Raw genomic sequence first — 22,769 nt, forward strand, 5'->3', positions numbered from 1 at the left:
GTAACTGGCTGTAGTCTGTTTAGAAAAATAACTTAGCACAACAATTTCAGCTTTCTCAGAAACAGTGACAAGAGCCATGAGTGCACCTGTGTTCAGTGTTTGTATGGTCTCCAGTGTTACAGAGCTATGTTCAGCTTGCATATTGAAGCCTGAGAGGCAAAGAAATACACCATCCACTTACAGAGAAGAAAACTAAGCTTAGTCACAGTTCTCTAATGTTATTTGTGTCTAACAGTTGTTTAGCTTCTACTGATTTCGGTGGTACATAGATACTTATTTTTACCCAAAATGGTTAGCCATTGCATGGCTGAATAACATCTTCTACACCTGAGACACTTTCTGTCTCTTGGAGGAATCCATAACCTAGTTAAGCACTTAACCTGTAATATGTACAATTTAAGATTTGTAGCCCAAGTATTATGACTGCCCCTGGCTTGTTCCATCTGCTCATCAGGGCTCTCCTGTTCTGTTTGCTACTTCCCCCAGAGAGGCTGCCAGATTGCCTAGTGCAGGTGTCTGTGTGTAACTAGTCTCCAATGTGGCTCCCGAGCACGACCACAATCTTTACAGCATCTTTCTTAGAAATTTCTGCTCCTGCAGCAAACATTTTGAAATCTTATGAGAAAATTGGGACATTTCCCTGAACACAAAAATACTCCTCCTTAGAGCTCTTTCTCTCTGATAGAAGGTGACCTAGCTGAGACAGAAGGTAGCTGCCCAATTTCCCTTCCTTTTTAATGAGAATTCATTTGGCATTTACTTTGGTCTATAAGCCTCCTTTAGCTTCCCATTTTCCCAGGAATAACTTAAATATTCCCTATAACTGCTCAGGAATTCTTGGAGTAAGTATTTACCAGTTCGAAGGTTTTACCATTTGTCTACCAGATGAATGTCTATCATCTCAAATAAGGCTGTATGATCTTATTATGACACTAAAAATGTCTGGCTTGGTTTCATTCCTAAAGGTCAATTAAAAATTGCTATGTGGATATGTGAACAAGTAGTGTCTACATAACACACACTGATCTTTAGTAGTCTGCATATGTTAGAACTAAATTTTTTATGTATCTCATAAAATTGTCACTCTGAGCAAGTGACAATAAGGCACTTTCTGGCTTGCCTAATGAAGGCAGGCTACAACACACCTGAACTATTATGAACATGCTCTTTTCAAACCCAAAACTTGTCCTATCTGAATGTGAAGATTTCTTTTTTACACTTTCTGGCAAGATTTTTGATACCTTGGTATTGTATTGCAATCTTAAAAGGTGTACCTGACATCTATAAACTGGAAAATATTAAATTATTCTGTACGTATTCTTTGTTCTTATTGCAATTTGTATGATTGATCCATAACCCTGTGCTTATGGGTGTCTAAGGTGAAATAAAACTGTAGGGGTAAATTGACTAATGCTTTGTCTTTCTGCATAAATAGAAAATAATTAATATTTACCATTTCAGCCAAAAACACTGTTTCTCCAGATTTTGTACTCCAGCGGAAAAGTATGCAGCAATTCTGTCTCCATACTTAGCTATTAAAAAATCCCAGCAGATGAAGGAGATGGCTAGGACAGTGATGATAAAGAGTGGGAAGGCTCTCTGAAAATTCAAGCTGCAGGCTGCAACGACTACTGCCAAATATGCTGTCACAGAAACAAGAATATGTTGGTGAGTTTGGTCTTTTTAAAAACAGAATCAAATCTCAAATGTAAAGGATGTGGTTAAAGTTAGGCCTGTCTTTATCTTTTGAGTGCATTTTTGACCCTTGGCCTAAATATTGAAAAATTTTGTTTTCATACATAGTGTTTTTACTTATGATATGCTCATTGATATGAAAGGTGGCTTTCAACCTGTCGAAGCAGATTATATGCATTGACCAAGACAAATTCATATCAAACACGTTAATCACTTGGGAAAATCAAACATGTCTACAAAACTGCCTTTTCCTGTGTAAAACCTGTGAACAATGGGCCTTGTTCCTGCTTTCACAGGAAGATGAGTTTATCCAATAAAACTAGTAGAAGAAACACTTAAAAGCATTCATCAATTGCCTGATTTGATGGCCCTTTTGAGTAACTGGGAAGCTTAGAAGTAGTTTACTTCATAAAGTAACTGTGAATTGATTTGCCATTTTGCAGGTTCCTTGCAAATACCTGCAGGCCAGTGAAATATTCAGTTCTTGTAAATAATAATCTGATTTTGTCTAGGGCAAATAAGGCAGAAGAGCTACTGAGTTTTGTAAGGCAAGTTGGTTTTTATGGATTTAACCATGACATATCTGTAGAACTCACTTTTTTGAGCCAAGATATGTCTGTACTATGACAATGCAAGATGAGTTTATGCTAGGAGGGCAGGATATTCAGCATGCAAATGACCCTTTTCTAACCACTTATGATATGCTGATACGTATCACACAGACATATTTTACGTCTTTATGTTCTCAGTGCTCAAGTAGGAAGATCTCAAAAAGAAGCTTGGTGAATTGGAAGAAAACAAACCAACCTAGTGGTTAATTAGGAAAGGGACAAAGAAGAATATCTGAATGACTTTGCAGTGCATACTGGCATAAACCATATTTCCTCTAGCAAACATTTGCTGTGGATATCAAGTGATATGGGTCAGAACAGAAAACTTCCATTTCTAGCCTGCTGACTTAAGTTCAGTCCAAGTTGATGCCTGACTTTTTAATGTGATTTGTGCATGGTTTTGGGCAAGTTCCTGGAACTGTAATTTAACAAGCCTCCTGGAGTGGGCTGGTAATGAAGCAGACGCAAACAGAACTACCCTTTCATCCCAAATGTAATTGCTAGTCAGAGTTGACGCATGATGCAGGAGCAGTGTAGCAAGATCTGTGCTTTTGTTAAGTTTGGGAATGAGTGGAGGTTTTGTGATCTGGAACTTTCTCTGAGTCTAAATACATTTTTATCTTCTTTCAACTGTATTCTTTAAGACAAGAGTTTTTGTGTAAGATAGAAGACAGACACAGTCTATAATCTCATAAAGGTAAATAAATAAAACTTTACCTTAGGTGTAATACACTATACCTGTTGTTAAAATTCCATAGATTGCATAGTGAATTCTGGTCTTATGTTTCTTGCAAAATTCACAGGCTTTATTATATTTCTTTTCTAAATGTCTAGAAAAATGAAACAAAACAAAACCAAAAATAATAAAAAAAACAGAACAGAAACTTAGGACGTAAATAAAAATTAAAAAAAAAAAAAAAGTAATTTGCATAGGAAGATCAGGTTAAATTGATTAAATATTCTCTGTTGAAGTAGGCTGCACTTGGTAAGACTTAAAATCATACCCCAAAGTGCCAAAGAAAATTGTACTGACATCTGCAGAGCTTTTTGTGGGGACTCCTTTGATTTGATGTGGGACATGTTGTCACCGTTTAACCCCAGCCAGCAGCTAAGTAGCACACAACAGCTCCATCACTCCCTCCTAACCTCCAGTGGAACGGAGAGGAGAATTGGAAAAAGTAAAACACACATGTTGAAATAAGAACAATTTCATAATTTATATAAGACAATGATGATGATGATAATAATAATCGTAATAATAAGTAGTAGTAGTAGTAGTGGCAGTGGTGGTGGTAGTAGCTGTAGTATTAAAGTGAGAGAGAGAAGGATAAAGCCCACCATCCACCAACTGATACCCAACCCATCCCTGAGCAGCAACTTAGAGCCCAAGTTGGCCCCTTCCAGCCAACTGTGCCTAGTTTCCATAACGAGCATGATGTGCTGTGGTATGGAATATCCCTTTAGCTAGTTCGGGTCAGGTGTCCTGTCTCCGCTTCCTTCCAGCTTCTCCTGCCCCTCCTCACTGGCAGAGCATAAGACTGAAAAGTCCTTGGTCAGGGTATGGGCTGCTTAGCAACAACTAAAACACTGGTGTGTCATAATTCTTCTCAACCAAAACACAGCACAGCACCAGCTACAAGGAAGAAAATAAGTTAACTACCCCAGCCAAAACTAGGACACAGGTCAAAAAGAAAATCTGACTATCTAACTGGTCAAAGTTAGAAGGCCAATTCTGCTCACCTCTGAAGTACAACTCTTCAGAGGTCTATTAATACGGTTAGTGCATACTGGTAAGTAAAGATTCAATGCTCATTACTAGATCCATAAAGATTGTTAATGCAGCCAGCCCAACACCGCAATGTGTAGCAGTAGTAGTTGTAAAGGCCTAAAGCTGCATTTGTATATGCAAAATAACCAATATCCATCTAAAACCTCATTACAGTGTGTATAGATTTTTCTGTGTATTTGAAAAATTGATTGTTAATTAAATAAACTTTTCATATATGATTCATCATTTTATGGAAGCTAAACTGATTTATTACATTTGAATGTTTTATCCTAGTATCTGTTCTTCCACTTACTACACAACTTCACTTCTCTCTTTTCTCATCTTGCTAAGGGTAACACAGAGTGATTTTATGAAGTTTGGGGAAATTTTGGGAAATAGCAGCTAAGGGATTCAATTCAATATAGATTTCCAATGTTAAGCATGCTGGTGATGTGGACTTATTTCAGTTACAAAAGCTGTAGCTAGGTAAACACCCTTGTGTATTTGTGCAAGCTGAAAAAGAAATCACAGCTATAGCTCAGCTTTTCTAAGGCGGTGGCTCACACCCTACGGTCTATAAAGGCAACGTTATATAAACTGATTAAGTTAAAAGAAATTTAGATAAACAAGGAGTATTAACTTAATTCATATCAGCACTCAGAACAGTAAGGCAGGAACATATCCCTTCACCAGTGCAAAAAGTAAAAGGGTTTCTGGCAAGTCTTAATTTCTTCTGGTATTTCAGTTTTAGTTCTGGAAATTCCTGTTGCCTCACAGATCATAGCTTATTTTTTTAGTTGTAAGAACATGAGGTCATCTACCCAATCTCAGCAGAGATTAGCCATAATAGGAAAAGAAAAGGAGACATGAGAGACAGATGCTTGAATAAACCAAGAGGTCCTTTATCAAATTTACAGTTCATCCATCAAACAGAAAAAAGGGAAAAATATTATCTACTGTTAATGTTACTTATGAGTCTTCTGGGATTTAAAATTGTTATTTTAATATTGCAACTCATTGTAATCTCTTCTTTGCTGTAACATCTATTTCTCCCTTGTTATTTATTAATTTAGGTGGTATCAGGGTATTTTAATGTTGAGGCATATATATGTCACAAATATGCAGCTGTTCTGAAAGGAAAGAGTACTTCCTAAAAGCCAATCCTATAGGGTTAAAGTGAAGCAAGTTGGAGAAACATATCTCTTAAGCACATTTAAAGTTGAACTTCAATGTGAATATTTGTATAAACCAAAATTATTTTTGCTTGCGTTTTGCAACTCAAAAGCTTTTCTGATCTGCAGGTACTCTGTAAGTGAATGTCAATACCTTGAATGCTTGTTATGAACAGCAAATGGCTGTATAAACATCAAATGGGCTATGCCTCAGACCACAGGCTATCTGTACTATCTGTTGAAAGAAACCGATGACATTCAAACTGGAAGCACCCTTTGTGAATATCCCTTTTGAGACGTACAAGGAAGACATTAGGTCACATTAGTGCCTGCTTTTAGAAGCTAATTTACAAAAAAATAACTTAGTAAAGTTGTTGAGTTATAGAGCTGTCAGGTGCTCAAGATAAAAATAAACCCAGACAAAGCAGAAAACCAGCTACAGAACTGGAGAGCGCAGAACAGGCAGTAGCCTGACTGGAATCAGAATAGAGCAAAGTGATCTTCACCTTACAGCCCCGGCGGAGCTTTCACTGCCAGAAGGAATGGTACCTGCTGCTGATGGAAGAACAAGGGGACCTTGGGAACAGTAAGCTCTGCGAACTTTATTTATCCCTCGGTTCTTCATGGAAGTACAAATGAACAAAGATGAATAAAAAGCATACAGGCTTCAGCTCTACACCAACTCAACCCATCTCTGTGCAGAGGTGCCTCCTGTTGAGTGACACCTATGGGCCCATGTTTGAAGGGGAGAGACCCCACTAGCTTTGTACAGCCAATTGTGTACCAACACTTACCCATGCAGTTAACATAGTTGTGGGGTAAAGCTAGATACATGCCATTGGAGAGTCTCATCAAACTGGGATGTTTGACCTATCAAATCTCAGCCTTTTTTTTTTTTTTTTTTTCTCTGGACAAGACTCTAAATGTTTTAAACAAGGAAGTGTTTCATGAATTGCTAAAGAAATGACAAGCCTCCAAAGAACAGAGAGGCAAAATGAAGGAATATTTAAATTACTTCTAAATACTTTTGCTAGATTTTTGAAGCAGTATTTCATGCCATTATATAATGGTATCAGTAAAACTGATCATACTAACAAGTCCAAGTTCTGTATGTAAACATCGAAAGCATAACTAAAATCTTCACAGCTGCTTCTGTATGTAAGTGTGTACAGGCATGACATCTTTCCAAGCAGTCCCATCTGAGTAAGACAAACTGCTATTTGAGATATCGAGTACATGAGTTGCTCATAGAAAGACAGGTTCAAAACTGAAATGGCGTGCTGTCATATGAATGAATATGAAAAGAACAGTATGATTTCTATGAAGGCTTATATGAAGATTCAATATGACAGAAAAATACTAAGACATTAAAATAGTATTTTAAATTTTATTTTTTAATGTCTTATGCATGGTTTGTAGTTTTCACCAATAAACAAATCCTCAAGTAAAATGTAGATGTGTGCTTTCACGTGAGGTCACCTGACACCAGAATCAATGGTGTAAAAATTCTGCTCCATTAAACCAGCTTTTTTACATCTCCTCTCCTCTCCCCTCACTTTCCCCTTCTCCCTCTTGTCTCTTTTTCTTTTTGCACTGGGATAAATAGGTATGCAAACTAAAGGCCAACAGTGAATCTTTAAATTCCTGACAGAAAGTTCAAGACCTCTCCTTGAAAAAGACTTTTATGGAAACATCAGAAGAGTAATTAATGTAGTAAAGGAAAAAAAATCTTGCTCCTTTAATTTGAAAGGCTTTAGAAGAATCGTTCTACCATCACACACGTCAATGGAAAGGTGTAATGATTTTAAATACGTTTCTGTATTACTCAATTGCTAGGCAGTACAAAGGTGTGTTTAGAACAAGGGTATGGCAGTGAAATATGGCAGCTGTCACTCCAGAAGCACAAACACTGGCAGCTTATTCCTTAGGCCAAGGTGAAGTGAGTAGAAAAATTACTCATCCAAAAGACATTACCCTTTCAAGCGTGGTTGCTCATCATCTACTGAGTCACGTTTGTTTTCATGCAGATCACTCTCAATATTGATGTATTCATCCTCCTGGAAAACAGATCAGTGCCAAGGCTGTGAGAGGGGTGCATGCTTGATGAGTAAGGCACAAAACCCCAGATCCCTGCTGGCAGACGGCTGAAGCAGTGTCGAGGCTTTCCCATCTGCACTGAGCACTTGTCTCCAGCTCTCCTGTCTGCCACCAGCACTGTGATCAGTGTTAGGCAAGCCCAGTGGTTAGACTGTGGCTGTGAACTTTCCCAAGCCATCCACACCATTTTGAAAGGGAAAATAAAGGCGGGGGGGGGGGGGGGGGTGGGGGGGGTGGGAGAGGAATATCAGTTAGTGAGAGCTAAAAAGAGCATCATACAGACTACCACTGCATACATGCTGAAAGTGAGAGCTGCAGGTAGGGGTGGTAGAGCTGTCAAGTAGCCAGCTTGCCCAGCACCTCCTGTTGATGACCCCCACTTTTTGTTGCTTCTCTCTTTGCAGAATTTTAATATGGTGGAAATTTTATGTATGGAGGATGGTTAAATTGAGAGGGGAAAGGAACTTAGTGTTTTAAAAGTTTATCTAAGCCAATAAATCTGTTATTAAGAAAAGCTGCTGAGGAAAGGTAACAGGTAACAATCCTTTAAAGACAGCTAGAATCCATTTGCTATCTTTGTAGCAGAAACTTGACATTTTCATCAGAACACACCTTTATACTACCTGAATCCACATAAGCCTGGCTGCATTAAGCCTTTTGAACAACTGCAGCCTGACCTCCACCATGATAAAGGACTGTCCTTGGGGCAGCTAGGAACAGCACAGCTCCTGAAGTCACTCAGCACATGCCATGCCCACCTTGCATTTATTTCCCCGTCCCAGTCCTGAGGGACAGAGGGAAAGTGCCTATCCCATGCGTACATACCTCCACACTTGTGGCAGGGCCCACGGAGGGCCTGGTGACACAGGGCAGGTAACTGTTGGATTCAAAGGAAGCAGCATAACCACATATCGCCCTTGAGCCATGCTCCCATCTCATCATTTTAATGCCGTGCCAGGCCTGCCCTTGGGTGTCCCACCAGCACCACGGTGATGGCAGACAGCGTTTCCACAAACTAGTGGTCTTGTCCTGCTCTCTGGAGGGGAGCTGGCCTCTTGGTATGCAGCCAGCTGGGGTGGTGACAGGCTGCAGGTGAGCTTTCCTTTTCTTTTTCTGTCACTATCATTTGCACGAACATCATTCCCCAAACTGCTGTGTGAAGCAAGGCTCACCACGGACCTTGCCTTAGCCCCTTGCTTCCATCTGGCTTTCCTGCTGCAGATGCCATCGAAAGTCCTGGAAAGGCCTAAGTTAGTTCCTAGTGAGAGACCTGAACCAGCTCAAAGGCAAAGTTAACACAAAATGAGTAATAAAAACGTTTCAGAGGAATATGTACATAGAAGCTGCTACTCATTCCCCTAGGAGAAAGCTCAGCGTGACATGTACAGGAGTCTCAAGTCCTCTTGACTGCAGTTTTTGAAGGAGAAGAGGGGGTGGAAGCTGTGGAACTGCACTGTAACTTATGGCTGCATTTTCACTAACCTCAATTTCTATCTCTTTTTGGTCTTGACTGTGAAATAAAACAAACCTGAGAAATACAGATGTTGCCAACTGGGAGCATTCTTCTCAGTGGCTGTAGGAGGTGGGCTATTTACCTGAGTGACATTGGGTGCTGATAGTATCGTTTATTCCTGGGCTTAAATTTGGGGTATACTGCATGCAGCTGCTTATCACAGATTTTTCAACTTACATTATAAGTTAGGAAAGCCCAGCCCTCCAGGTTGAAGAGCCATGCTTTCATGTGAAGCCTTAGTTACAGCATGCCTGGGAAACGGTCAGTGCGAGTATATGTATCTCTACTACACCTGCACAAAGTAGTGACTGAACACTTTCACCTGAACCTTTTAAATGGGAAGCAGGATTCTTTGACTAACATGAAGCTTTCATCAACTGCAACTACTTTTCTCTGTTTTTAAAGTTTCCATCAGTTCCTTTTATTCTTTTTCTTTTTGACATTTTCCTTTTTGTTGTCTTTTGAAGAGGAAGGTACAGGTACTATCTATTAACCATCCTGTCTGAGGATCGCGGATCCTGGTCTAGTCCATAGGAGTGCATACCAGAACAGTCCAAGTGGTCCTTTCCATCATTGTAAGTCTGGAATCACTTCAGTTTTGAGAACAGAGGCATTTCTTTAGCAGCATGTCTTTTCTGACTTTGGTTGTATCAAAAAACTCCACTGGAAGACGCAAAAGAATATCCACAGCATCAGGAAAACTGTTTCTCACATGCTGCTTCAAGGACCATCACCAAACTTGGCAAGTAGGTACGTTTCCATGTTACATGTTACAATGGGGGAAATTCGAGAAGTTTTTCATAGAACTTTTAGGGTATCAGGTTGCAAATTGAATGTGGATTTGAAAATAATAATACATGACACTAGTAAAATATCTGTGGGTATTTTTAACCTGACTTCCATGTCTTCATAGTAAGCTACTCACTATGGTGGCTTAAACAAATGTACAGTCAGAAAAAGGCAAAATGGAAGTGTTTCTTGTGAATTAATCTGTATTGTATTCTCCTCTTTTTTGTCTGGTGAATTGTAAATCAGAGCTGTTACCTCCAGTTTGTGTTTGTCAAGAAATTTTCCTTATTTTGAAGAACAGGTATTTAATAAAATATATGCCCTGTCTGACTGAAAGATTGTGTCATGAAATCCAATGTTTCCAGCTTCTCTTTCTCCCACTCCTCAGGAAAAAAATGCTCTGTATCAACTTGTCATCCATGGTATGCTCTCCGATCACTATATCTGATGCCTCTTTTTTATCTTGTATAAAGCAGTTATGATATTAGAAAACATTTTTCTGAATCCTCCACATCCTGTCAATTTTCCATGTTTTTTCCTAATTTCTGAGAACAGACCTCGCTTCCCTGTCAGTTTATGAAATTTAAATCAAATTCAGGCTTTCTAAAAGTATATATCTTGGAAGTATCATCATAGCCAATTGCTGAAATTGAATGTGAGGTTCATAAAGTTACATAAGATTATTAAAGAAACCCCCCAAAACCTAAATCATACCTGGTTAATATGTACAGTTTTCTTATTTCCTGAATTCTTCATTCTCTGTGAATTATCTCCAGGACCTTTCATATTTGTAACATCCACACCTTTACAGTCGCTCTGGGGTGTGACAAAACCAGAAAATGTATTGGTTCAAATAAAAAACCAAAAGCCTTTCTCATATGCAGCAAGAACTGATTTATACTCTGATGCCTGTGCTTCTATGTTTCAATTAACTAATACAGGGACCCCGCAACTCAGTGTACAGAGCTCAGGTGTTCAAGTCCTCATGCTATTACACAAATCTGCATCTGCCATGGGTGTTGCTTAGCTACTGTGAATCTGCTGTTTTCTTGACCCAAACTCATATGTATCCCCAGTGCTCTGCTTTGCCTCAGCACTGGTTCAACAAGTTTGCAAAGATCTAGCCCTTCTCCCCACCAAGGGCAGAAAGGCCTATCTGGGCCTTCCCTGTTAGTACCTTTACTCCACTATATATGCTCCTTATGCATATGCAGTAAATACATATTTTTTAAAAAAGATGCCCTTCTACTGCTCTTGGAAACTCCTGGAGTGCCTTTAAAGAGAGCCTTACTGCATTAGTTGTAGGTGGTATACCTACAGAGTTGAAGACATCCATAATCAACTCCACTATTCCTACTACTACTATTATTATTATTAATTAATTATTAGTTTTCTTTTTCTTAATGTTTTGAAGTGTACATTATTTCTTTATAATGATCCTTGAAGGGCTGCTTCTTATTTTGGTTTTGTAAGAAAGCTTCTTAAACTAAATGTTAAACAATATATACCCACAATTGATATAAATGTTTCATATTTCAGTGGTTTCTTGCGGCAGCAATTATGATACAGTCATTCCACTGTGTTTTATTGCATCAAGTATCTCATTACTTACATGGTAATAAAACAGGTAAATGAGTATCTACACTTAGCCTTCTCAGAAAATGATCATTTCCAAATGAACAATATAAAAATGAGCTTAATCATAGTAAATTATAATAAAGGCAGGAATTGGCAGTACTACTAGACATAAATTAAATTTTGCCTTTTAATGGAAACATGACTGTAGAAACAACCAGGGCACTTCCCAGTAACATATGCTCCTTAAAGATGTTCTGCCTCTAAACTTCACAAAAAATTGGTTTCGGTAAAAATGTTTCTGCAATCTTGTGTGTCTGGTGAAAAAGGAAGGAGTTGCAAGAAGCTGTTTATTCACCTGCTGTGTCTCTGATAAACCAGATGCTGACATATCAGTTCCCTTCCTTCTAAGAGAAGAATGTCTTTGCATTCCCTTCAGAGGAATTTATATCTTTATCAAAAGCATCTCTGTTACTCTTTGCATTCTAACCATACTGCATTAGGAGTCTGTCATAGCTGTCCCTGCAGTCAACAGTGAAAGCCTCTACTGAACTCTCCATAAAGTGCAAAAAACCATTCATCGCAAGAACCAGTGCTTAACTGTAGCATTGAGATATATTCAAAAGAGAGCATAGTGAAGATGAAGTGGTTCAGTTCTGTAATTGGCACACACCCGCCCCTTGGATAGTCTCTTTGAAGTCTGAGCAAGAAAAAGCAGAGATGTCTTAGAATTTTTTTCAGCAAACATGAAACCCAGTAAGCACCTATGAAACAACTGCTGTCTACAAACAGTGGAAGTACAGAAATTGGAAGAAACCTCTATGAGTCACTTTGTCCAACCCACTGCTCACCTGTAATAATTACATAATTTCTAGAAAATTTAGTTAAAATATATGAATGTATGAGTAATGTAGCAGAAATCTAGTAACAGCATGATGTGATTGATAGGACTCTAAACAGCCCACACTTCAGAATGTTATATTTGTGTTATTTTCTGCAAGCATAAACCCCACTGATTTCAGCTGATTATACCACATTTCTGGTATATTCCAGAATCTGTAGAAACTGGCTAACTATTATTGATAACAGGTTTACTTCAGTAAGAGAGTACTGTTGACTAAAGCACCCATTAAATGCCATGAAGCTGAGTAATTTTCTTATATTTCATAGTTGATTCTTCAAGTACAAAGTCTTCAGCCTCCTCTTTATACATTATTTTTTATTTTGTTTGGCGAAAATGCATGTTATTTAACCTTATCCCTTGGGGAAAAAAAAAAAAAGAACAAAAAAGAAAAAATATTTTTAATTTCTTATAAGAATAGCAATATTTAAGTAATAATAAATAAAACCACCTATTCCCTTTTCCTGTTTGCTTAGAGTCTGAGTTTGCTGAAGGAACATCACACCAAAATGTCAACCTGCCTGTTTTTATCACCTGCTGTTGCAGATTGCTACCAAAGCACCAAGCCAGAAAGCTTCATTTGTACAGTATCCTTTTCCACCTTCCTGGAAATGTCTGTAGAACAAAACACTACAACAGAAAATGGGAGTTCAAGCCTTAGGAACTATAGCTAGCATGGCCCTTATATGAGTACACACCAGATCCGGCAATATGCCATGTCACTTCTGAACCTACTCGGTCTGTAGTGTCATAAGGAAGCAGGAAGTTAAAACCAAATAAGAGGAGCTTGGAGGGGAAAATTCTCTTCCCATTAGGCCACACTTGAAGTATTACAGAATCGATCCATCTGTTTTGAATGCTAGCAATACGAAAAGTGTTACACAGTTGTGCTTCTGATTTCACACTCTTCTGCACTTTTACTGATTGAAATTTCCTGCTTCTAAAATACTTGATTACATGGCAAGGGCATGGGTACTTGAAAGTGAAGTGCTCTTACAATGTTTGTTTAGTTCCCTCTAGATGAGCAGTTCATTTGCCAAGTTTTTTTGCACCACTACATTCTTTGACCTTCCCTCCTGTGTACTCCCAGCCTTTTGAAGGAGGGATTGGTCTTGCTAAAAGGGTGTAACTTCTATGACTTACGCTTTTAACAGCAGCGCATGCTTTTAGAGTAGAGGGGTTTCCACCCCTGCCAGTTAGTGATGAAAACAGTTTGGCTATCAGAGCATCCAGACAGCTCCTTAAACTGTTTATGGTTTAAGAGTGGGTCATTACATTAGCTTTGGAGATTAGAATCAGGGTACTTAAGGAACTCTGTGAAAAAACACATGCTTCAAAGCAAATGTTTTAAGCTACCAGGCTAGATTTCATTGGATTTCAGATTGCACTCAGTCAACTGAAATGCAACCGTATGGTTCACTGTTCAAAACTTTGCTATTCTTTTAATATTCAGTGTAATTGAAAACCATTCATCTAAGTTTTCCCCCATGTATTAACTTTTGCTAGTCAGTGTCAAAATTCTGAACCAGTAAAAGTGCACTTTAAATATGGATGGAAAAAATTTTTGATCAATAATCACAGCATTCTTAAATTCCTGTCAGATTATAAAATTCAGTGTAAGGGCTGGAGGGATGAATGCTCTTATCCATGTGTTACACTACAGTAAATGAGCTGTTGAGACAGAAGATAAAAGACATGTACTGCCAGATTTAAATTCAGCTGGATAAATCTTCATGAGGTGTTTTGAAATGGGTTGTAAATTAGCCTCACCCACCTCTGAGTACACTAGTATTTTCTTTAAAAGCTTAAATTATCAGTCTTGAGTGGGATAGTTGGATATTATCCTGAAATGCCGGATAAACAGGTTAAAATGACAGACCGGCAAAAGCCGGCCATAAAAAAAAAAAAAAAAAAAAATAGGAAATCCATTTGCTCTCAGAACAAGTAAAATGCATCAGAGGCAGAAAGCAAAAGCCAGAAAATATAAAAAAGAAAAAAAGATTTGCACATTCCTGAGAAGATAAAATGGTGCACGTGAGCCCCGCTGTTAATGACATTCAAAACATCTATTGGTGGCAAGCAGAAACACAATGAGGATGACAAAGACAAGAATCCTAAAAATGTTTTTTACAAGGAATGTTTACTTAACCTGAGAAGAAAAGAGCTTAAAGGCACAACTAATTTTCACTGCTTCCTGTAAGAAAAGGGGTAGTATGTTACAGTTAAATTATTAAAAAACCAAACCAAAACCTAAAAAAAAACAAAAAACCCTGAATTTAGAAAGCAAGTTTCAAAAATGTGAAAAAGGACTGCATACTTTCCTGTGTGCATCTGATAAGAGTTACGCGGTGCAATGCCTTCCTAGTTTCCAAGAGAAATTACAGCAATTATGGAAATGAAATGTAGATTCTTAATACTGCCGATGGTCTTTAATTAACCAACCAGACAAAAGTATCTAGGAAGTTCTGGAGAATGGAGATAAACACAGAAATATACGGCATTTTTTATGACATGTTATAAGCTTGTTTGAATGAAATGGAGTACAAAAGCTGTGTATGTTGTAGCAATACCAAAGTCCTTATGTAGCACGAGTAAAAGGCAGAATTTTAACAGGCATCCTTCATCACGTCAGTTTCTTAAGAGCACGGTGTGCTCTTCTACAGAAACAAGTACTGACTGTTTAATGCATCATAACATTGACAACAGGGGGTCGTCGAACAATAAATATTTATTAGCTGTTACCATTTTATGTTTATGTCTGAGTTCCTTTTAAAAATCAGGGATTTTTTTCATCCCACCTACCATTCCTTTTTATGAGCCAGCTCTTATCATTCCTTGAGGAGTAAGTGTGAGTTGTTGTTTAATGTCATCATTAGCAGAGATCTGAATCATCAGAACTGATTAGTTAAAATCTTTGTCTCTTAAATGATGGTTATACAAAGCTAAGTAAATCCAATCTCAGTTTTAGGGTTCCTGTTAACTGTTGCAGGTTTTCTGAGCAGGAATTCTGCGGGCAACAGTAGTAATCTTCCAGCTAGTGCCATAAGGGAGAAGTTAACCACACTGAATGCAAGAGACACAATAGTGTTTCTATACATTGCATATGACATTATTATACATATAGATACAGAATGTATTACATTAGCATGTAGACACTAAACACGGACAATCTTTGGAACAGTGATGAGAGTCTGAAGATAAAAGTTTAGGTTCCTTACATTGTGTGACATAATTTAAGGGGATAAAAGACAAACTCCTCTGTATAAACAGTGTGGCAATCTGTTAATTCTAGCCTCTGTGATACAGTTAAAAGCCTGTTTCACTAGAAAATCCGTTTGCGTGGATGTGTGTGTTTAAATATCAATAGGCAATGTGAAACTGAGAAGTGCTTAGTTATCCCCCTCTGATCATTTGTATCGCTAGTCAAAGGCAGATTACCCTTTATTCAACCTCTTCATCCCTTTTAGAGTGCCCCACAACAGAAGGCACAATGCCTCCCATTCTTGACATTATAAATCTCCGTTATGATTCTTCATCCATCATTTGTTAGACTTGAGCTGCTTTTTTACGCTGAAAGCTGTTTCCCTAACTTATTTACTTTATAAAACAAACTACCTACCCCGGGTTTACTTTGTCCCTGTCTTATTTTTTCTATCTCTTTGTGTGTTAATCATTAAATGGCTCAGGTACATCTGAAAGTACCTATGGAGTGCAATCCCACATCGATACTACAAATGGCTTAAATCCAGAACACTTCTGTATTTTGTGGTTTAGGGAAGATACTCATAGCTTGATTCTACAAGACACTGTATTTTGGAGGAAGAAAAGCATTTAATCTTTCTGCAAGAAACGTTCAAATAGGGAAAAAAAAAATCATGAGACTGCTGTCTTCTCTGTGACTCCTACTGTGAAGTGATTTATTTTTCTATACACATAAGTATTTCCTTCTGTGTCTTATTTTCTCTAGGGAGCAACTTATATATTGAGTCAGAGAAAGACAGTGTAAGGGTAAATGTGAATAATTTTATGGTGTTCCAGGAAAAAAATTAACCAGAAAACCTGATTCAGGCCCCAGGTTTCGTTGCTGCACAGTATTCCTGATTTGACATTTGCATTATTTAAATAGGAGAGGATATGTGGGCTCTTGCAAACTTCTGCAGTGGGAAGGAAATGAAGCACCTGGGTTTCCTGCATATTGCCCAGGTGAGCTAGCTGTGTAAGGCAGTGTACTAACCCGAATCACTGCACTGTTCTCCGCAGACTGCTGAGGAAAGAAATGATTTTCAGCTTAGGTACTGAGATTCTGCAGCTAGGGAAGGACTTCTTTACTTCAAGGGTTTGAAGGCAGAGACTTTTGGAAGCTGACTTCACTATCTTAGGCACAAATTTTGTGGGAAAAGGCAGCAAGGATGAAGCCCTCTCCTATCACATTCACTTGCACTGAGGGAGACCCAAGTTGAAATGCTTTTGGCTATCATCCCTGAAGCACAGATGCATTTGGGGGCACTTTGATTACCCAGGAGAATGCCCGAACCACTGGGCTATTATGTTTTAAGAGAGTTATCTGTTTGTCTACTCTTGAAGCTGCCCTACTTAGCATGAATTATTAACTGTTGACTGGAGTAGGGACTTGTCCCTAATTCCCTTACATTCCACAAATATTCCCTGATCGGCAGATTATCAAATCAATCTATTGCTTCTCTGTCTCTATAGCCCAATGAATAAATATACAGAGCGGTTGGATGTCACTGGTGTTACACAATATTCCACGTGCTTAGCATTCACAAAGACCTTTCTGTGTTATTTGAATAGTGTCTGGCTGATATTCACACCCACTATGTGCTACTTTTCCTGCTAGCTGAGCTAAGGGCCGGCATAGGGATCTGAAGCTGCAGAGAGGAAGGGGTACTTTGCTACCGCAGTGCTCTTCAGAGCCAGGTTCTCTGACTTGTTCTACTTTCGGCAACAAGTACAGTGAACCAGCCTGGATATGGGTTCCCTGCCTTAATTCTTATTAAAGTGCAGGGATACTGGGCACTGAGAAACATAACTAACTTCTTAACAGTTTTTGGTGCTTCCATTTTTGAAACCTTTTTCAAAAATGGTTGTTAACATTACTATATATGCACAATACGCAGAACTTTCTGGGTTAGCGCCTTACCTCCTGTCTGTGCTCTTCTTGGAAGTAGGAGACAATTGCACTTATTTAATGTATGGAAGAAAGAAGATATGCCACATGTGGTTATGTAAATATTTTTCTCATATTATTAATATTGATTTGATGAGGTGTATGTCTGCTGCATAATGATGACCTCGTCTCCAACAGAACTGTGAATTACCTATCCTCCTGAAAAAGCAGGAACTGATATAGCAGATGGGAGAGGTGGATGAGCTAGTTCTGAGACACATCAGCCTAGGAAATATTACTGAGGAGGCTTTTCAAAGACACTGGTATACCAGGCAGCAGACAAACAGTAAGAGGAGCCTACTTGAATGTGTCAGTTGTGCTCCAGCCTTGTACTTTGGCAGGGTATCAGTGCAAAGCATGTTGAATGTTGTAAAATATCTGCAGGCAGAAGCAGAAATTGTTACATCTTTTTTTTTTTTCAGGGACTGAAATAAACATTGTTCATTGCTTGTTTGTAAGTCCTTCAACTTCCTACAAAGCAAAAGAAACCACGCTTACCTGGAAGGCCAAATTGTGCACTCCCGAGTGATCACAGGTGGTCTCCTTCAGCTCCATGTGTATAGTATGGGCAGAAGAGCTTTGGGTAAATGTTGAAAGATACTTGCAGCACAGGGCAACAGCAGCCAGCACCTTGTTAATCCATCCACAGGTCGGCGAGTATCACTTGAGGTCTAGTTAGCTGGAAACACTCTCGGGCTGCTCTTGCTCACTCAGGACTCCACCTTCTCACTCCCTTGGCACAGCCCCTTTTGGCCAGTGTGGCAAACTGCATTGTTTCCTTAGACAAGAAGGGAGAACACCTGTGGGCCCCAAGAGGCCGATATATCCGTGGGTGATCCCAAAGGCAAATGTGTGCATTTACATGACACACACTTGGCTTTCGACACTTGCCTGGGGGAAGATCTTCCACACCCAGACCTTTGAGAGGTCAGCACAGTTTTTGTCTTTTTTTTACAGCTATTCTCAAGTTACAGTTTCTGTGATGTTATCATGGCTCTATTTTCATGGTGGTTAGAGACTTCATCTAGCCAGAGAAAACAATAGAAAATTAACAACTCAGAAACCTCCATAACAAACAGCGGTTAAGCATTTTCAGATGGCATGTCAAATCTGATGGCATAGGGTCATTTGGATGTCTGTCCTCAGATTACTCACTTTTAAATAACAGTTTTCTAATACTTTCCAGGCTTGCTATTTGCAGAATGGCAAAATTATGTTCTTAGAACTGTCAGTTGGGTCTCCTACCCATGGTTTTGATTGCTTTTGGACTTTTGTCTTTACAGCTTGTTCTGTGTAAGTTCACTGGAAATAGTAGCACTGTCACAGACGTTAATGTCAGAATTTGAAAGAATATAAATTTTGTCTTCAAGGACAACAAAAATTAGGGAATGTTTTATTTCTCTGAAATACAGCAACATATAGTTTTGTACGCATTAGGTGCCTTAATTTGTAACTTTCTGCATGGGGTTTGTAAATGTCATGAGTTTTGCCTCCTCCCGTGATAAAAAGCAAAAATTATACCCTGTTTTAGGAATACAGACAGAATGAACCAGCATGACTGAACATATTCTTGGAAACAAAGAATAGTTACATGAAAATTAAGAAGATACATCCTCCCAACTATGCTTAATTATATTATAAATCATACAGTTGCAATATATGATCTCCGATCTCTCTTCATAACTCTTGCTCAAAAGGGAGACTAGGGTGTTGTGTTTTTTTTTCTTGTGTGTGGGTTTGGTTTTTTGTTTGTTTTTCTTTTTTTAAAGTAAGGAGTGCATGACTCTTAATGATATACTCTGTTTTTCAGTGTCAGAATCTTTTTTGATGCCCCAGGTTTTGAAAGCTTCTTTGTTGCCATTTGTATTTGCCCTGTGAGTAGAGCAATTTCTGCGAGTAATTGCTTCTCCCTGCACGTTAATCACCAGCAAAAATACCTGCAAATCTCTTTAGCAAGTTTGATATAATTGTCTGCTGATTAGTGCATACCTCAGCTGTTTTTCTCTTCCTTTCTTCCTTTTCTCCTCTTGCCAGTTTTGGACATGCTTTTTTACTATCAGAGTGAAGAGGGCAGAGAAAATAAGACAGTGAATGATTTTCAAATCAGCCCATTCAATGTTAAAATCTGTAGTCTGCATTTGCATGGATGGGAGAAAGTTCTACCCTGCTGACTATGCCAAGACACAAGTATTTCCTGCTATTGTTCCTATTCTTCTGACAACTTATTAGATCATTTTAAAAAATGGTTTTCTCATTGAAAAAATACCAGAATAACACCAACTCAATCATTTCAGTGCAGTTTCTTCCTCTGAATTATATTTTACATTAGAAATCTCAGAAGATACTGAAAACAAAGCCATCTACAGATTCAAGACAAATCCTGAACCTACTGTAGAAAGCATTAAATATGCCATTTCCCTGTGGACAAAGGACCATGTAGTTAAACAAAACGTTTACTTAGTGATAATTTTTGTAGGGACCAGCCAACAGCCTACTTGTTTGATTTTCAGCAAACCCCTTTCCATTTCAGGTTAGATTAAATACTGACAGGAGCACATAAACTCTCAAGAAATGTTATGTCTCTGAAGGATATCACATCCTGCCATTTCAATTGATAAGAAGACTGGACAACTGTTTTCCTCTTATGTGATTCTCCAGCTACAAGAAGGCATTAAAGAGCCATACTCTAAATTTTAGGGTGTTTTTACAACATAGACTAATAGTGCTAGGCTCATCCTATATGTGTTGCCAAAGTTCTACTAATACTTGAGAGAAAAATTTCCAGTAATCAGAACTGCTTCCTAAAAAAAGCAATAAGAAACTTTATAGTCTGTACCAGTATTTGTATAGTAACTCTAAACTCTCAGAGGAAAACCACTCAAAAAGCCTAATTCTTTCACTGACTTTCACATATAATTTTTTCCCTCTAGTGTGAATAATACATGAAGGCAGTATTTCTTGTTCGAAGACATAAATAAACTTTTTCCGGGTGCTTCTCACTTTCTTTTTTAATGCTAGAAGATTATGAATTAGTTGAAAGTATATTGTTGTTTTGTTTAGCAGACCTCAGAAACTAGGAAAGGAAAACATTTTATTATATGAAACAGTAATCTGGAAAAGAAGATCAATAGCACAGTAAGTATGCAAAACTGCTTTTTTGATATGGACTAAGGAAAGTTTCATTTTGATGTATTGTGTGTCTTTCTAATTTTACAGGCAGCTGGCACAATGAACCACTGTTATTTTATCACAAATATGACTGAAGCCTAGAAAATGAATACATTTGAGAAAAAAAGATGTTTTTAAAAAAGTTTTGTATAGAACGGTTATTTTATTGTATCCTTTCCACATGAGAAGTGCTCTCAGTTATTCCTCTGAAATTTATTAAGGAAGCAGAAAGCTTAACTATAAGCCAGTCTTCCTTATCCTTCTGTCTTCTCCAAGTGAAAAAGGCCCTTTCCATATTTGAAGAAAAGTGGACCAAAAGGATATTCTTCATTAAAATCTGTAATCTCCAAGCTGCAGGTGTTTACACTGTGGCCTGTTCAGTTCTTAGGAACATATTCATTATGTTACCAATAAAAAGATAAACTCGAAGTCAGTATCATGAGAATAAAGGATGACGGGAAGAAATTAACTGTCTTCTTGGAAAGAAATACAATTCTGTGAGTGTAAAAATCATCCCTCAACACAGAGGTTTCTTGGAAAATCTAACTTTGGGACTAACTTTTACCAAAGGTGAACTTTTTCCACCCCGTCACCTTCCCCCCCACCCCCCCCCAAAAAAAAGAAAAAAATAAAATTTCCAGCTACAGATCCTGCATAAGTAGGGGAAAGCAGAAAGTAGAAAGTTCTTACCAAAATAAAAAGTCTTTAAATAATCAGAATGGTGTCAAGTTTGATGAGAGGTGGACACAAAACCTTGAACCTTCATTTTAAAAAAACATTTACATCTGTACAAAGTGACAATAAATGCCATTAAAGAAATATTATGTGTCTTTTTGTACACTTTGTACAAATGTGTTTTTTCCGTACCTCATAAAACATTAGGATTGAGCAAACTGTGCTGTTCATTCACCTTCAGTTTTTGTTAAGAAAAAAAAAGAAAAATTATTAAACTTTTCAGAAAATTAGATACTCTAATGGGGTTGGGATATAAGGGATGGACAGTCCATGGAACCTGACATGCTAGGCATGATACCTAGCCAGTTTGGAATACATTGCATTCTTTCATAACGTGTGGTGGAGAAATTTTTTGCTACGTAGAAAAATGATGGGTGGAAAAATGTCATCATTTTAAGAATAATTTTGACTTCTTGCCAGATGGATCTTATAAAAATATACTGCTCCTAGTCATGAAGTGGCTGTTGTCACCTTCTCCCCCAGGTGCTGCTATGAGTTCAGTCTTTGCTCCACACCAGTCACAGTCTCTTGTCCAGTAAATCTCTGGTTCCTACTCTGGCTCCCAGCTCTCCCTCTGAGATACTTCTGAAATCTGTTCGAGTATTTGAGCAAAGTAACTGCTGAGAAAGTTATTCACTTTCTTGTGTTTTTTTTGTGGCAGAAATGAAACTTTCTAATTTTTTCCAGTTATCCTAAAGTTGCCCCTTGACAGGAGGGAAATGTTAATGTAAAAGAACATCATGTTTAACAAATGTCATAAATTAGGGAAGGAAAGACTTTCTGGAAGAAAGATAAGGGCTATTGTGTTTACCTGGAGACAAATACTCATGTAAGGCTAAACAGCAGGAATCCTACAGCTGTGGATTCTCAGACCACTTCAGGAAAGTTTAAAGAAGACCACCCCAAAGGGAAAAGGCTTTCTAAGAAGCAGAAAAACGATTTTATGTGATACCTTAATCATGCAATACAGCCTAAGTAAAGGAAAATAAGACTACACAGGTACTTCCGTTCCACATTTATGTGAATACAGAATGAAAACAAATAAGCAAAGCCCAAACAAAAGAAGAAAGGTATACACTTAAAGGTAATATGAGGTATTATTTCAAAGAATTTGAATAAGGAAGTTACTTAATTAGGGCAAAAAACTTCCCTAGGTTCAATGACTACATTTCAGAAAGGGTTTTGCCACTTGCTGGTGGGAACTTCTGTGTGAATCTAAGCTCAAAGACAAAATGCAATTAAGCTTACAAGGCTTTTGAGGCTTTTAACATTTTATTAATCTAAAATTTTCTTATTAATCTATAAGATCTTCATCAATAGATGGTATTTCGATATAAGTCTCAATCTAACTGAGGAAAATACGTCTACTGTCTGTCTGTCACTTAGACTGTTTTTTCTAACCTTTTATGCATAGAAATATTACTGGCATCAATCTGTCATGTGAAAATAAGCTGAAATGTTAGCATCACTTATTTTCTTTGGGAGGTCTCTTTTCTTTTCCCTTTCCCTTTCCCTTTCCCTTTCCCTTTCCCTTTCCCTTTCCTTTCCTTCTTTTCT

The 22,769-nt window shown here is 38.0% G+C and overlaps 1 protein-coding gene across 6 annotated transcripts in view; it reads right to left on the reverse strand.

Annotated features, from left to right (window-relative positions):
- Positions 1-18,186, reverse strand: part of SLC28A3 (solute carrier family 28 member 3) — a 67,834-nt gene extending 49,648 nt beyond the window's left edge. For 5 of the 6 annotated variants that reach the window (XR_009743900.1, XR_009743902.1, XM_061456265.1 and 2 more), the window contains exons 1-5: positions 17,808-18,186; positions 10,360-10,461; positions 7,221-7,303; positions 3,045-3,136; positions 1,454-1,643 (exon numbers count right to left, since the gene is read on the reverse strand). Coding sequence is in view for 3 of the 6 variants with exons in the window: in XM_061456265.1 (XP_061312249.1) it covers positions 1,454-1,643; positions 3,045-3,136; positions 7,221-7,303; positions 10,360-10,461; positions 17,808-17,864 (524 nt within the window). In the remaining 3 variants the exon portion in view is untranslated. The remainder of the gene's footprint in view (positions 1-1,453; positions 1,644-3,044; positions 3,137-7,220; positions 7,304-10,359; positions 10,462-17,807) is intronic. The other variant, XR_009743901.1, reaches the window with a different exon arrangement.
- Positions 18,187-22,769: the final 4,583 nt, after the last annotated feature.

The sequence above is a fragment of the Pezoporus flaviventris genome, unplaced genomic scaffold, assembly GCF_033815535.1.
Source record: "Pezoporus flaviventris isolate CSIRO_AGI_PZ_B2104156 unplaced genomic scaffold, CSIRO_AGI_Pfla_v1 ptg000022l, whole genome shotgun sequence".
Classification (NCBI taxonomy): domain Eukaryota; kingdom Metazoa; phylum Chordata; class Aves; order Psittaciformes; family Psittacidae; genus Pezoporus; species Pezoporus flaviventris.